Source organism: Alligator sinensis, unplaced genomic scaffold, assembly GCF_000455745.1.
Source record: "Alligator sinensis unplaced genomic scaffold, ASM45574v1 scaffold681_1, whole genome shotgun sequence".
Taxonomy (NCBI): Eukaryota; Metazoa; Chordata; order Crocodylia; family Alligatoridae; genus Alligator; species Alligator sinensis.
Window position 1 is genome coordinate 1,083,016 of NW_005842315.1, and position 16,624 is coordinate 1,099,639.

At 39.5% G+C, this 16,624-nt stretch overlaps 1 protein-coding gene across 6 annotated transcripts in view; it reads right to left on the reverse strand.

Moving 5' to 3' along the window:
- TMEM65 (transmembrane protein 65) overlaps window positions 1–16,624 on the reverse strand; it is a 90,923-nt gene that overhangs the window by 60,357 nt on the left and 13,942 nt on the right. For 5 of the 6 annotated variants that reach the window (XR_003095186.1, XR_003095187.1, XM_025209900.1 and 2 more), the window contains exons 1-3: window positions 15,970–16,592; window positions 3,366–3,410; window positions 1,253–1,320 (exon numbers count right to left, since the gene is read on the reverse strand). Coding sequence is in view for 4 of the 6 variants with exons in the window: in XM_025209900.1 (XP_025065685.1) it covers window positions 1,253–1,320; window positions 3,366–3,410; window positions 15,970–16,009 (153 nt within the window). In the remaining 2 variants the exon portion in view is untranslated. Of the gene's footprint in view, window positions 1–1,252; window positions 1,321–3,365; window positions 3,411–15,969; window positions 16,593–16,624 lie in introns of those variants that run through there. The other variant, XM_014522187.2, reaches the window with a different exon arrangement.

The following is a 16,624-nucleotide window of genomic DNA, read 5'->3' on the forward strand; positions in this document are numbered from 1 at the left end:
GGGGGGGGGGAGACGGGACACGGACACAGCCCCCGCATCCTCCCAAATACTTAGCTGTGCCGCACATGCACATTGAGCTCTGAGCTCACCACCTGGTTGGGTCTGGCCAGCCCTGGCATAACAAACAGAGCTGGGTCCAGGGCAAACCCTGCAGGAGAGCTCTGAAAGCAGTAGGAGCCGGGAACTTTTTTTGGAGTTCCTGGCATGGCAATGCTCCCAGGGTGAGGACTTGGCAGGTGCCCCTCTTGCCCATCCCTAGTTATGCAACTGCTAGCCAGAGCCCCTGCTCTGGCATGGCTCCAAACCCCAGGGGTTGAATGCTGCTGCTGTTGAACCTTCCCCTCCCTGCTGAATTCAGCAGCAAGGGAAAGGAAGAGCAGCAGCAGCACTCAGTCCCTGGGCTCCAACGCCACATGAAAGCAGGGGTTCAGGGCAGATCCCATACTGAGCTCTCATGTATGACTCAACCAAAGGGAGTACAACTGCATTGGTGTACCCCACTCTGGGTCCTCCCCTGGATCTTCCCCTTTTCCCACTCCTAACCCCCCTGCCAAAGCACAGACAACATCATCAAGTAGCATGCCTTACAGCATTAATCATCTAATTCTAAATCTGAATTATGTTTTGACCTGTGCTCCAGCTTTCAAATAGATAGAAACTTTGAAAGTGCTATCCCAATTCATAATTTCAACCTCTATATTACATTTCCACAGCACTATTTATAAGCAAATCTTAATATTCTATACAAGTGCATTCCTACTATGTTCAGTATCTCTCATAAACTTAGTGCAATGAAGCAGAGAGGCTAATGATATGCCCAGTGCCACAAAACAAGTAGGCTGCAGTCAAAAGACTCAAAAGAATTCTTGACTCATGAAACACCTGCTACATACCACTCTTTAAAAGCAAGAAGACTGAGTGCTATTTTTCAGCCTGGGCAGAACTAAGCTCAACTTTTAATTCTTATTCTTCAGACATGAAACATCACTACTATTAACAGGGCACAGAGAGAGTCAATTTTGAAATGATTCTATAATTCTAATGTGAAAATTTTTCCGGTTGAAATATTAAAATAGAAACAAATGTGACAATATGGGGGAGGAGGGAGACAGATTAACAAAATAAGTATCTTTATTCTCTTTTATAAGATAAATAACTCTTCAAATATTTAGTTCTGTTCATTCGTTTTATTTCTTTTTTTAAACCTGAGAAACATTACTGTTCCTGGATCAAAATTAGAAGACAGACTTACCGCAGCAATCATAATTGCATTATCCAAAAATCCAAACCCCACAAAAGGTAATGCATTGTGGAAGAACACTGAAAAAAATGAGCAACAAGGGACAGTAAGTATCCACTAATTTAAATAAACCCAAGTTTTGGTTGCTCATCTTAATATCTCATTTAAAAAGACAAATGGGAAAACAATACATAATGTCACACATGCAGTAGTCTTTTTCCCCTGATGCTTCTATGAAGTTTGGTAGTAGTTGTCGTATTGAACTTTCTGTTTTTACTCCGAACAACATAGGCATACCACTTGCAATAGGAAGTCAGTGGTAACAGCACCTGGATCATGTATTTACTTACACTACACATTCTTAGTAAAGCTTTAATTTTGGACAGGCAGACACTAGAATCCTTCCTACTGCAGAACACATGCAATGTAATATTTAAAAATATATTTAAAAACTTGTCAGATTGTCCACAATGCTTCTGACTTGCATTTCCCACTAACAGGGGATGTGCCTAGTTGTTTCCTTTCCCTGCAATTTCCCCCTTGCCCATGTAAATAGTTTCCAACCTCTTCATTCGCTCCTGAAAACTTCAGTTTTTTGATTTTGCAGTGTGCATTGCCTAGAGCCAGACAGTTCAAATATACATAGTTTTAAATCCACAATATACTCCTAGATTCCCCAATCAGTAGGCCCCACAAATGTTATATCACATTAGAGAAAACATTAAGTATAGCTTAAGAATGATTTGCAAGTGTGCAACTTTTTCTTTGTTTAATCATTAGGTACTGATTTATGTAAGCTCTTGGCTCCTCAGGTGAGGGACTGCATCTTCCTTTATGTTTCTTTAGTGCTGAAACAGTGTACTTAAGGTTTCTCCCCTACTTGTTACTCATATTGAGCTTGATCTCACTTCCTGTATTTCATCCTCTTTTCCTCTCCTTCCACTACCAAAGTTCAGGAAAAGAGGTTCTTCTTGAAATAACTCAATATTATGGTCATTTGAAAACTGTCATAACATGAACACCTTCCATGTCTTTCAAGATGTGTACTCTTAAGGATCTACAGAAAGGTCTAATTAGATTCTTGCTCACGTCAATAGGATTTGATACACTTCACAGGCACGGTCCTCAAATAATTTACACTACAAACAACTATGACAACTACAGCAAGTGTGCACACATGTATTTGCCCACTAATATAAAACAAGATTTACTTAGGTTCCTTCTGTTGTACCTAAAACTTGACCCAAATGTTTCTCCCTCCCCCAGTTCACAAAATATCTCCAATCAAAAAGTTATGCATTCGTTCTTCGTGTATTCAATCATTTCACAAAATTAACTTTGGCTTACGACTTCAAATGCAAAGCAAATTTCAAATTTGTCATGTGTTTAAAGTTTGCCCCCAAAAAATAATTTTAAAGCTAAGATCTGTTGGTAAATGTTTGCCAAAATGATCATGAAAAAGAATTTAGTGGACATAGACATAGTTGAAAATAAATTTCAACCCACTATTCCACAAATATATATAGATATACAATATTTGATGGAAAGCAAAAAAAAAAATAATAATAAAAAAAAAAATCAATCAATCCTGTGAATTTCAGCATCTAACAGTCTAAATCAATTCCTTAAAAAGAGAGCACTCTATTATAACCAAGCCAACTTTACTTTTCAATTCTCAGAAATTGTCTGATATTTATGCAGAAGTCCTCACCTCACTTCTGACATTTAAAATATAACATAGTAGACAAAAAATTGTTAACGTCTGTTTTGCAGGAAGCCCGGGGACCAGAATTTTGACTGGCCATTAAAAATACAAAAAAATTGGCTAAAAGTAGCAAAACAGCTTTAAGCTAACAAAACATTTTATATTGGCGCTTGACAGTAGTTTGCACTCGGGTTCTTGGAAATTTAACATTAATAACAATAAGATACAATGGTGCAGTATTATTCTGCAAAATGTGGCTATTACAAAATCTAGCCAGGTCACATTCTAAGATTAAAGAAAGAGTTACAAGGCAAGCTTATGTACAATTACATGAAATTAAGACAAAGTATTTAAAATATAAAGAATCAATTAATTGCATACAGAAATGAACTATATTCAACAAAAATATTTTTCTTTTACCGTGCTTCAGCTGTCCTGTAGATGGTGGTGCAACTTCCAACTTCTCTAGACAAGTCAAAATAAAATTAGAAAATTAGTCTAATTGACCAGTATTTCAATTCCGTTGCAATACGTGAAGTGCTTAACTGTCTGTAGCATCTCATTATACCCCAAAAGGCAGAAAACAATGAAAAGTAATGAAAATATTGGTATCCCTAGAAATAGTATCCAAAAGACATCTAAATTATGTAAAAAATAAAACTCTAAAAACTGGTTTCAATAAAACAATAAAATAGCCTCAGAGAATGCCATGAAGTTGCCTGCGCTAGAACAATTTCATGAGCATCTTTACACAAAAGAGCTTTAGAACACGCATAAACAACAAGGCTCATTTCCAAACAGACCATTAGCCATGGTGACTAGAGCACTGGCTTGGAAACCAGAGACCTGGGTTCTGGGCCTTCCACCGTTTAAGAAGGTTCAAACCCACCTCTTTTACCTTACCACCAGGCTATAGGCAAGGGGCATTCTCCATCCTCCTGTGGATGTCGGACCATTGTGCAATTGGGAATATATTACTTATTGGGGCTAGAAAGACCAGAACAGGGAGTGACTCTACAACCTGGTGATGAAAACATTCATCTGGAAGGGACAAACCTTATGTTCTCATGCCTGTCTGGGGATCACTTATGCATCTTGCATTAGACTCACTGGATAAAATGCATGAACTCTGAGAGCAAGGACTGAAGACAGGACTCCCCTCAGAGGACTGCCCTCATTATAAAGTTTAAAAGGGTACAGACCGCTCCTCTCAATTATAGGGGTTGAGGCATTATAACAGCAGGTAGCCTGTTAGGTATGTAGGGCCCAAACCCATGAATCTTGCACTCTTGACTGCTCAGGAGCACAGTCTACAGGAAGTGTGGAGTGTTTCCATCCCAGCCTAGTATTTACAGCATTACCCTAGGAGGTAACAGATGAGGGTTTAAAGTCCTTCTAGCCAAGCACAGCATTAAATCCAGGTATTTCACTTCTTAGGTGATTGTTAACTACTAGATGATGGCATAAAAGATGGGTAGAGCCACCACCTGCATCCGCCATGCTTTTAATCAAAGTATTTGTGACTGGTTAAATGCTGTAACTGTGGGTTAGGTGTGCCAAGAGCATAACTTGTTTACAGCCCCTCAGAGAACTAAGGCATGGAGTGACATGGTTTATGAATCCCAGAAAGGCATGGGTAGGAGACATCTCTTACCTATGCCTTTCTGGGATTCATAAATTATAGCCAGTCAGAATAGCAGCACCTACAGATGCACATTAAGGACACTCCAGGTGCCTATAGCAAGCTCTTGGCAGAAAACTTAGGCACCAGAGAGTACAAAAAACTTAACACACAAGAGAAATATAAAAAAAAAATATAAGTCTTTGCAATAAGGCAGTAAATTACAGTACAATTAATAATGCACAAAGACACAGACATAAAAAAGCAGCAACACTTCTTTAAAAGATGCACTCAACATGCAGCAAGTAGTCATCCATTTCCCAAAGAGCCGGTATACGTAATGTTAGCATTTATGTTCTGATATCATGGATCTTTTCCTCATTAGTACCTCATTAGTACACGATTAAAAGTAAAATGATATAACAAGGGTACAGACTGCTATTAATTACAGGGGTTGAGGTACTGTTGTAGTAGTAGGTAAACTTTTAAATATCCAGGGCCTAAACCATAAAAAACTTGGAAGACAAGGACAAAGAGCTGGAGGGTGATATGGGGAACTAATGCAGTGTAACAAGATAACATATCTGATATGCTCACATTGCTTTGTTCTAATCCAGCTAGGAGGTAACAAAGGGTTATATTGTATTTTTACTTGATATATAACATTTACTGCAGTGATGAATGTGAAGCTAATGAGAGCTGTTAAATACTGAACTTATTTGAAAAAGACATCAGGCCATGTATTTAGGAGTCTATGCATGCAGGTTTTGAGCCAAACACTGGGCATCCTCCCCACTTTTTGCTAACACAGCTGATCTCAGGACCTGAGAAAGGGTGGACGGAGCTGGTACTGTGACTCATTTCATATCTTTCTAAGAGAACCTGCCTAATCCATCACCCGACATGTTCAGCATATTTTCAAAGTGGCCACAGTGCCTGGAATAGCAACATAAAAAATAGTGTGTTCAATATTTACACCACCCACTTGTAAGTCTCCAGCATGTCTGCACTGGTAGAATTAGTAAAGCAAGTAGCTCAACACCTGTATGAACTGCTACAGCTTGAGATCATTCAGAAGGTGAAGATGATGCAAAATGCAATGATCCATTTATATGAAGTTATATTTTTAGAGCATGTGGACACAAGTGGTTTATTAGTTCGCACTAGGATTCCAGAAAGTTAGTGTGTTGATGTCAACCTATAAAGCTTCAGAAGGTATACAACCTTGTTATCTAAGAAGTTCCTCTCACCATGCCAGGCTACCACAGTGGAGAGGAGGTACTTCATCTGGAGCTTTCTAACTACTTACCATAACCAAGACATACATTTTAATTACAGCAAAGGAGATTTAGATCAAGTCTTAGGAAAAAGTTCTTCTCAACTGAAAGAACAGTCGGCAGCATTGGCGGCAATCCCTCACTGTTGATGATCACTTCCACACATCAAGTAAAGGGTTCTGGATGAGTAGGTTGATAGCCAAGGCCGATCCTAGAGCCACAGTCTCTCTTGCAAATGCCACAGGTGGTGGCTAGAGGGAGGATTGGACCATGCATTTCATGGTCTTGTTTCCTTTCCTTCCATTTCTGTTTTTCTGCCTCCAGGGTGAGACAATTTTCCTCAAAGAAAGAAGTACCTTCTCTCACAAGGCAGCACCATGTAGCCTTGTCCAAGCTAGTTTTTCCCAATATGTAGTGTCAATACCAAACTTCTTAATGTTTGCCTTGAAAGTGTCCTTGAAGTATTTCCTCTAGCCGCCTGCATGTCTTTTGTCCTTGGCTGAGTTTGGGGTATAGCAGCGGCTTTGGTAAACATATATCAGGCATGGGCATACAATGTCCTGTCCACCGCAACTTATGTTGGATAATCAACACTTCCACACTGGTGGTGATAACATCAGTGAGGACATTAGCATTTCTGCAATGATCCTCTCACTTTATGCCAAAGATCTTCTGAAGGCAGTGCTGGTGATGGCATTCCAGGCTTTTCAGATGATCCTTGTAGGTCACCTGAACTTCACAGCCCTAGAGAAGAGTTGGGTTTATCACAGCCTTATATAGTAAGAATGTTGATCTAGTCCTGATGTTATCATTGAACACAAGATGATTCAGTCTTCTGAAGGCAGAGCTGGCACATCACAACCTATACTACTGGATCTCCTCTTCAATGTTGGCCTCCTTTGACAGATACCTGCCACGGTATGCAAAGTGTTCAACATTCTCCAGCTCCTGTCCTTCAATGAGGATCTCTGCCAGAGGAGGAGAAGGGGTTGATTGGACGAGAGTAGGCTGCCTAGAAAAGTTGTGAAATCACCATCATAAGAGTTTTTCCAAGAAGAGACTGCATAGACATCTCTCTGGGATGCTGTAAGAATAGGAAGTCCTGCATCTGTGCAAGAGGTTGGACTAGATCAGGGGTGGGGAAAAGGTGGCCCACCAAGCCATTCTATCCGGCCCATGGGGCCCCTAAAAATTTAGAAAATTAATACTCATCTGCCCTGGACTGCCTGTCATGAGGCCCGCAATGGCTTGCTAAAACTCGGTAAGCAACCCTCCGCCCAAAATAATTGCCTGCCCCTGGACTAGATAACCCTAGGGATCCCTTCCAGCCCTACGATTCTATGGTTCTCCTTGCACACCTGACTACAAATGTCCTCCTGCTTAGTCACAGGCTACAGCCATACAGCACTTATGAGAAGACCAAAAAGTGGAACTTAACTGAAAATAACAGTCCTGCTGTTTTAACAGCTCCTCCCAAAGATAAAAAAAGAAGCAAATTCATCATTAAGTTCTAGCTCAATAAATGGGTTTCACCTAAAAGACTGCCTCAGCTAGTGACCAAACACAACTCATGAAGGGTGGAAGGTGAGACTAGTTCCATGAGGAACAATGCATTCTCCCTGGCTACCTTCTTCAATGGGAAAGGGATGGGAAGGGGAAGGAATAGTGGATAGTGAGGGGGTATGGTTAAAGACCCTAAATCACAGACCCGAGGATGAGAGCTCTACTTCTTTGAGCCCCTGTTTAAGTGTTCTGGCGTGTAGCAGGAAGTCACTACATTGAGCTGTAGCGTTCCTTGTTTTTTCGTATTTTCCCCTAAATTTCTATTACTCTCAAGACCTGGCTACAGGAGAATCTATCCACTCTGATATTCTTAAATCTGGGCATGTAAGCTACCAAGAAGATGGACACCTTTCCACTCAGAGCATGATGTTACAAACCTTGTGCCAAACAAAAAATTCAAAAGGTTGTTGTGCTTTCCATCCAACTCTGACAATTCTGGTTTAAAAACTTTTAGACCGACTGTGTAAGTCAGTGGCCTCTTCAGATAAAGCGTGAAAGTATTAGTTATCCTTGTTGATGTAGCTAATAAACTGATTTTACAGTTAGCTCACAGTGTTCAATCTGCTGGCATTCTATTCAGTGAAAATGAACAGAACAAGCTTAAAGCTATTAAAAAGTAATTTTTTTTGTATACAATACATAATTAACTCGAACTTATCACTGCAAGATATAATTGAGGCTAACAGCTTAACAGGATTCAGAAATGTATTGTATTGTTTTATAAATAGTAGACGCACTCTTTAAAATAAGATATATGAACCTCATGCTTCTGTTGTTCTGGGTATGGGAGGTGTTTATGATATGAGGCGGAAGGAAGAAGATAGTAGAAGAATAGAAATAAGTGCCCCCTACAGTCAGTTATTCCTTAACGTTTTAAGTAGGTTTTCCTTTGACATATGCAATGCTGTATAAGTTTAAGCAAATGAGCACACGAGTACTAAGAGGTAAAATGGGCAAGTATGTGAGGTACTCCACCATAACTTTCCCCACACATGCTCCAGCCCTGCAGTAGTCTACCTCCTGATGCAAGTTATTCTTTGAAGGGCTGGAGCGTTGTTGTGGCCGTGATGGTTCAGGAACTATGCAAGAACAAAGTGGGGTGAGGATTGTAAGAGCTTTTATTGGACCAACTGTACAGCTGGGAAAGACATTTTCAGGCAAGTTTTCAGGCACGAAGTGCTCAATCTGAGAAAAGACACTTCGTGCCCAAAAGCTTGGCTAACATCTCTCCCCATTGCACAATCAGTCCAATAAAAGATATTACAATAAAACCCGCGAATCTTTGAAGAGCAAGTTACTGCCACGTTGCTTTCACTGACCCCAGGGTAAGAGCATGAAAACAAGCTGTGACTGTGGAGTAGTTGATGACACTGTAAATCTCTAACTTCCTTTACCTTACAGTAATCTGTTTGTGTGCCTATCACCCAAGGTGAAATCCTGTTTATTGAAGGCAATGGTCAGCACAACCTGGTCTGATGCAGGGCACAAGTTTGTATGTTCTTACAGATAACACGGAAATATCACCCAGGATGCCAAACCATCTTAGTTTCAAGACAGCTGATAGAGATCTTTTGCTCAGTCTTGACAACACAGACTCTGAAAAAAGTCTGGAGACTGGACACACACCTTGCTGGGATTATTTGACCCCAGCAATCTTGCCTGCCCAGAGAAGGTGGGGCTGGACCCAATGATCTCACAAGGTCCCTTCCAGCCTTAAACATCTGTGAACCTGTAAAATGATACCACCTTTGCCTAGACCGGGACAAAAAAAATCATGGAACACAAGTTACCTAACAGTGGAGAAGAAAGGCTGCTGCAGATTGCTGTAGCAGAGGCTGCCAAGACACTGCCTTCCAAGAGAAAATACACAGGAACAGCTACTTGATCACCCAGCCATGCTCTACCACACATGCCTGCATTCTCACTAAAACTCACAAAATTCTTCATTATTTTGAAGAAATATTTCTTCACTCAAGAAAATAAACAGAGTTCTAGCCTCAGAATCCTAAATCACAGAAACCTGCGCTATATTAAGTAAACTAATATCACAAAGTCACTCTTAAGACGTATTGCTTTCCAACACCTGAAAAGCAAAATTCTCAAAACATTTCCCAGATGATTCATAAAAACCAATTTCAAATATTTTGGATTTCAAGGCTCACAAAAAGGTACAATTTTTCAGCTGCAAAAAAGGACAATCTACAATCTCAGTTGGCAATGCTAAACAAGAGACCCTTGACCTTAAAAAAAAAAAAAAAAAAAAAAGCAGCAGCATCCAGTAAACCCTACAAGATCAGTTAAGTGTTCTTCAGTTTCAAGAATTATATTCAGATTCTGAATTCAATACAGAAAAAGCACTTGAAAATGAAACAGCCTTGGCAGAAGAAGATTTTCGAGAAAGCTCCTTTTCCAGTCCTCCAGGATACAGCAGGATGAGAAGAATTATGTTTTATAGAAGGAAAAATTAAATGAAAGGAGAATGACTTGTATTGATCAGGTCATATCAGTGGCATGTTAGTAAAGAGTAAGACATACAGCATGCACTAGTAACAAAGGCTCAGTTTTTAAAACCACTTCTCAAATCAAAGTTCTTTATACATGTATAGTTAACATGTTTTAAATCATTAACTCTTTAGTCTTATGTTCCTCTATGTGGTTCAGTTTAACAGCAAAAGCACTGGGGTTGAGTGACAATATATATATGAAAATTAGAACGTTAATATTGTATTATCCAATCTGCATCAAATCCAATTATATACTAAAATCTGCTAACTGTGGCTGATATCACTTCCTGAAGTACCATTTAGCAATTTATAGATTAGATTATACCTTTTACCTGAAACGACGGTGATTAGATGGAGTAACAGAATTATTCCAGAAGTTAGTCAAACATGGTAAAAAAAGTACTAATGCTAATAAGTGAAAAAATTATTCAGTGATCTGAATACAAAAACACTTGCAGCCCTGAAAAAACACGTACTGTCTACTGGTAAAATATGTCATGACCTGTATGAAGTCATATTTTGTAATACTTTTATTTTAAAACTTGCAAGAATAATTTGTTTTTTACTCTAATAGACAATCAGTTATGGGTGTTAACTGATAGCTGTTCTTTAAAAATGTAGACTACAGCTAGCTAACATCAAGTTTTACCTGAAACTAAAACAAGTAAGAAAAACAGTTCTCGTATTGTACTGAATTTGCAATACGTAATAGAAAAATCTAGTCTACTCAGTGGATTTTGAGAAAGTAGGGGGGAGGGGAGAGGCAGGAGAGCCAAACTAAACAACTAAGGAAACCACTACAATTGTAGATCTAGTAAATCCTACCCCATAAACAGATGGAAGGATAATTTCTTACCTGGAAGTTAATTTCTGTGCCTCAGATCCATCAGTCCAGAACACAAGTTTCTCTCCAACCTGCCTGACAAGGCAAAACCAGCAAGTCACTTGCCAAGTGAATCATCATCAGGGCAGTGAGGACTTCAAAAACACAAAAAACAAAACAAAGTATTTTCTGTGTCCATTAGAAAGGGAATTTAATATCCTTTACAAGTACTCTGTGGCAAGAAAAGGGCCTATACTAGGCAAGAATTCTGGACTGATGGACAAGATGCACAAAAAACCAATTGTATTAAGTTTGTTGTGCTGAACTTTAAAACCATACAATAAATGCCGAGTATCAGGGCAAGAGATTCAACACCTTTTAAAATTTTACCTTACTAGTATAGCCCCATAAGATGAATCTCATTTTTAAGTTTTAGGAAAAACAAAAAGATCTCTGTATGTAAAGCAGATATCTAACAACCTACTGGGTGAACATATTCATTTTCATCTAATGCCTCCTAGTTCAGATAAGAAAGAGCAAAAACCCAAACTGGGGGGATGGGGGACTGCCAGTTGCTACACCTGCCACATACTTTCCTGTTGCTATAAATACATAAAACATGGAAAGAAGATGGCCAGTGCAGTGTTTAATTAATAGGGTACTATATTAAAGGCTCCTAGCCAATGTTGCATTTGTTATGCACTGCATATGAGGATGCAATCAACGTGTCAGACACTAAAACAATTTATTGCTGGATAAACGTGGTAGATAATCCACAAAAACTGCTCAGGAAAACATTCATGAAATGCAGAGCAGAGGATAAGGGAAAAACCTTTATTCCATATCAAATGAAAAAAAGATATTATGGTAGTGTATAATATCCAATTAATTATGGTACAAGATATTCTAATTTAAAACATACTTTTTGAATAAACATTTGCTTTCAGGGCAGGTAGCAGCAAGTTAAGTTTAAGATCTGTTAATTTACAGGCACTGATGGACAACATATATCGTAGGACAGTGCTTTTCTACCATTCATAAACAGAGCTCTGGCCTAAGAGCCAAATTCAACACTTTTCATCTTAATTTGTCATCATTTTGCATTGGAAAAATCTCTCTCAGGATCAGGAAAGAATAAGATTTATTTTTGGATAAAGGAACACAGTAGTTTAATCCCATATTTAAGGTTTGTAAAATTCAACTTTTTTATAATTGAAAAATCAGACCAATAGAGATATTTCCATAATTGAAGAAACTATTACAGACAAATGTAAATCTCTAATTCACCATGTTACAAATTTGCAACCTAAACACTGCAGTTTAGATACCCTAAAACAAGGCTGACTTTGTTTATGTTCAATGACCTACCTAAAAAGAAATGCAAAAATTAAAAGAGCATTCAAAAAAATCCAGTGAATTTTTCACTTCTGATAATCCATAATTTTGCCAATAAAATGAGTTGACAACATAAAATTTTAACAGCCTTCTTTAAATGATGGTGTGTCAACTTTGACACTACCCTTTTAAAAATTTGCATCAAAATATTTGTCATTTCAATGTTCCTCTATCTATAATTCATATGAAATTAAACAAGTATTTCTTTCTCTAGTTATGCTATTAAACAAGGGGCAAAAAAAAAAAATATGGAGAGCGAGCAAGCATCCTGGAGCTGTCAAAGTTTCTTCCATGAATATTCTTAAAAAAAAAAAAAGGAATACCTTCAGACTTATTTTCTTTGTTCCTTTCCTCTATTTCCTAACTTTTTTTTTTTCAATCAGATCTTGATCCTTTTTAGCCATTTTACCTTCCTAACTGATCACATAGCAAAATGGTTAAAATGGAAGTTGTAATGTTCTTCTAGCAACAGACTGACATTACAAAATAAAAGGTTCCAGTCGCAGAAACAGTTTGGTTGAAAGGCTATTTCAAATATTTGTATTTTCAGATTACCGACCGACAGATTGTGAAAAAGCAGCTGACAAAAAAAAAACAAAACTATTGTCTTTAAATCAGAGAAATAAATGGAACATTTCAGAGTGGAGAATCAAGTCCAGTAATCAAGACGAAATTTCTGTATTCAGCCTACTGTATGAATTAAAGATGAAAGTGCAAATTGAGATTTTGTAAAGATTTAAATACACAAAAAGTGAAGATGTACTCAAGAAAGCTAGCTGCTATTCAATAATGGATGCTGCATTTATAGCTTTGTGCAACACAAGCAGCTATGTAATGCTACTGAACTAATGGAAGACTTAAAGCAGCAAGAGACAAAAAGATTTCAACTGTACAAATAAAATTGGTAATGGATGATCCGGGCAAGCAGAAGAATTTTAAGCATACATTTCTAGCCCCCATGACAATGGTTCCCAACGTTTGTAGACATAAAGGCAGTGCTTGTTAAGACTCAAGACAGCCCATGGAAAATGAGTTAACTACATTTTCCAACTACAGGAAAATAGAGTCATTCTTCTGCTGCAAAGAACTGAGAATGACTCCAACAAGTCAGAACGTTTTTAACACTATGAATTCCTGAACTCTCGATTTATCTTGCTAATCACATTTGTACACCTGACAGCGCTAGAACTCCATGACATCCTTAAAATTATCTCAGGGTTTTTTAGAGCAGAGTTTCTCAACCCATGGGTTGCTCCATCAATTTAAGGGCTAAAGCAGACAGCCCCCAGGTGGCTGATCACACCGGTCATTTTCAAACATAGGCCAGAAAGGCAGCAGTCAGGGTTGAGCAGCCAAGGAGGCAACATCAAGCTGAGTTGCTCCCAGAACACCTGGAGGGAAGGGCAGGAGCTAGGGAGATGGCTTGGAGGCTCCTGGTCCTAGGCAAGACCTAAAACTGCACCCTGCCAGGATAGGGAGGACTGGTGGGACTGCCGGTGGTGTGACAACCCCCGTGTAAATACCAGAGGTGAGACCTTTCCCAGTGTAAGGCAGGCCAGGGCGCCTAAACCCTAGCACGCCCCCCCCCACCCCCCCAATCCAGTGGGTTGAGAAAATGTGTGGTGGCAGGTAAGCCAGGTAAGCTCCTTTAAGCACCTGAGCCTGTAGGGGTGGATGACCCTGGTAAGTTGGGCCAGGCACGCTTTAGGAAGCCCCTGAGCCTTTAAGGAGGGAAACCCCGAACCCTTAGAGAGAAAGGGCAGAATTGTGGGGCCAGCTAAGCTTATGAGGAAGTGGCTGAGTCCAAGAAGGCTCAAAGGAAGGGGCAGAGTGTTGGCACAGGAAGGTCCACAGATGCCTGGTGAAGGGCCAGGGCAGAGTTAGCCCTGAGTTAGGTGAATCAGGAAGTTGCCACTCAGATGAGGGCCCAGTGAGTGGCCCAATAAGCTGGGCTAGGGCTGCTTGAGGGGCAAGAGAGAGCAAATCAGGCAGTTGCCACTCAGATGAGGACCGTGGGACAGGCCCAACAGGCTGGACTAGGGCTGCCGGAAGTGTAAGAGGACAAGACTAATGATCTCCAAGGAAGTAGGGCGATGTGTATGTGGCCTAGAGGGCTGAGTGAAAGAGGACCCTGTGAGAGGGGGGCAGTATGCTACGGACCTTACAGAGGTCTGGATTCAGCCCGGCTGTGAGCTGGAGCAGTTTATTATAACAGCATAACATCTGCAAGCCATGGGGCACGTAAGGGGTGGTTGGAGCATGTAAACACTGCCCCATTACAACTGGGGCACTAGAAGGGCAGTCTCCTGCCTATTTAACATCCTAATTATTTAACAAAGTGTGGCAGTGGGACAGAGCTAACATCAGGCCCGGAAGTCACCCTCGTCACAAAAACGCTACCCAACACCATAGAAGGAACTAGGCAAGCCTTCCAAAGGAATTAGGCCATGGATTTTTAACCTTTTTGGGTAAGTGTAGCCCCCGGCAGCCAGACATGGACCCCTTTGGGTCATGTGGCTCCTCAACTGCCCTCTGCCTTACCTGCAGCCTGCCTTCCTTAAAGCAGCAGGAGCCCCAAGCTCCCTGCTACAGATGGTTCAGCCAGGGATGATCCCACCTTGAGCAGGAGGTTGAACTAGATGACCTTGTGAGGTTCCTTCCAGCCCTACTTTCCTATGATCCTAAGATGAATGAATTTTACACAGAAACAAGCCTTCCAAAGGAATCCAACAAACAAAGTATCAGACACAAATGGAAACTGGCAGATAGGCAAAGAAAATGCTGTCGTGTCCTAACTGCTACTGCCAAGCAAAAACTTGAGAAAGTGATCTATAGTTATCTAGAGAGTAACATATTGCAAACTACTTATAACTCTTCATACTAGGAACATTCTAACGTTTTGGATCAGTCATGTTGGATAAAGAAGGATTTCCTCTGCCTTTAAAACCAAGCAAATGCTTCATAAAGGGCAAAAGCTGAAAAGGATATGGTGTGTTTAACTGAAGTGTTGTCAGTATGCATTTAAAGACTCAAGCAAACCTGTTGTATTTTTTAAAAAAATAAGCACACATTTATTTCTCTCTCTCTCTTTTGCTTGTAGAACATGTGTTTGTTTCCTTAGTCTACCTTGGTCTTCTCTATTTTAAATTTCTGTATGTAGCATACAGTGAGCCTTCACTAAATAATAAATAAGATGAACAGAACTGTCAGCACTTCTATGAGTAAACTTCACATCATCTTCTTGCTCAAGCAAGGCAGCATGTTTTTATTTATCTACTTTTAATTTAGATGTTGTAGTGGAACCAGATGACTGCTGAGAAAATAAAGGAACAACGAACCCCTTCCACTTCACTTAATATGCACATTATAGTTATTGCTTTTTAAAATGAATATATTTTAGTAATGAGATTACTTGGATTATTACATTTGAATGTGTAGTGTGCCAGATGTAGCCGGGTTTTTTAGTACTGAAGTATGAGGCCTGCAGTGTCAAAATGTAGGGAGTGAACAAACCTGTTTCAAAAATCAATAAAGTCCATTTCACCATTAACTAGAGGTTAACTAGCTGCTAAACCTTTACTACTTCATAAAGCTGTCCACAAGGATAGGGAAAGGGAAACATATTTTTACTGATAAAGTTAACAATAAGCCAAAGAGCAATGATGAAAAGTGCTGACATTTGAAAAATTAGTCTTTAGATTAATGTGAATATGAACAAAACTGCATACTTTATTTGTTAGAAAAACATGCCAACTTCATCAAAACAAGCAAGCAAGGGGTTTTCATAATGAGTTTTGATGGCTTTATGCTGCACCAAAAGTTTTAATATTTTTTACTGTACCAAAATTATTAGTTGACTCTGGTGATATTATCCACTTCATTGGCTTTTCAAAAGGTACCAGTGGCTTAGGGTATCTGGATGCTAGAAGTTTTCAAAAGCAAGACAGTAATAAATTACTTCATTGTTATTTAAAACCATTGCAACTAATATGTTTTCTGCCACAGAGGACGCTGTATTTATAAGCAAAGGAAAAGTATATTCCTATATACCATACCCGTGCAGAATTCACACCGATTTTACTGCTATTGTCTTTAACAAGGTGCTTAGAGACAGTAAGGTCTGCAAACATTAGGCTTGGTTCAGAGATGAACTGAAACCCAGCACCTATTTTAAGAAATGTGCGGTCATAAAAATGAGCTGAACAAAGAACGCTACAGAAGTATGCACAGAGTAAAGTGTCTGAAGCCCAATACAGATACTCAGTTTCTCCTGGGAGAGTCGCTACTCTCACTGGAAAAACCATGAGTATACAGATATTCAGTCTTTTTTTCCCATAGTAAAAATGGTTGCTCCAGGAAAAAAATAACCTGGGAACATCCATAAGTAAATGACTGCCAGGAGTTTTGCCTGAGACAGCCAACATCTGCACATGCCATGGCTTCTCTTAGAAGAGAACATAGCTCTCCAGCATCCCCCTGCAGTCAGTCAGTCACCT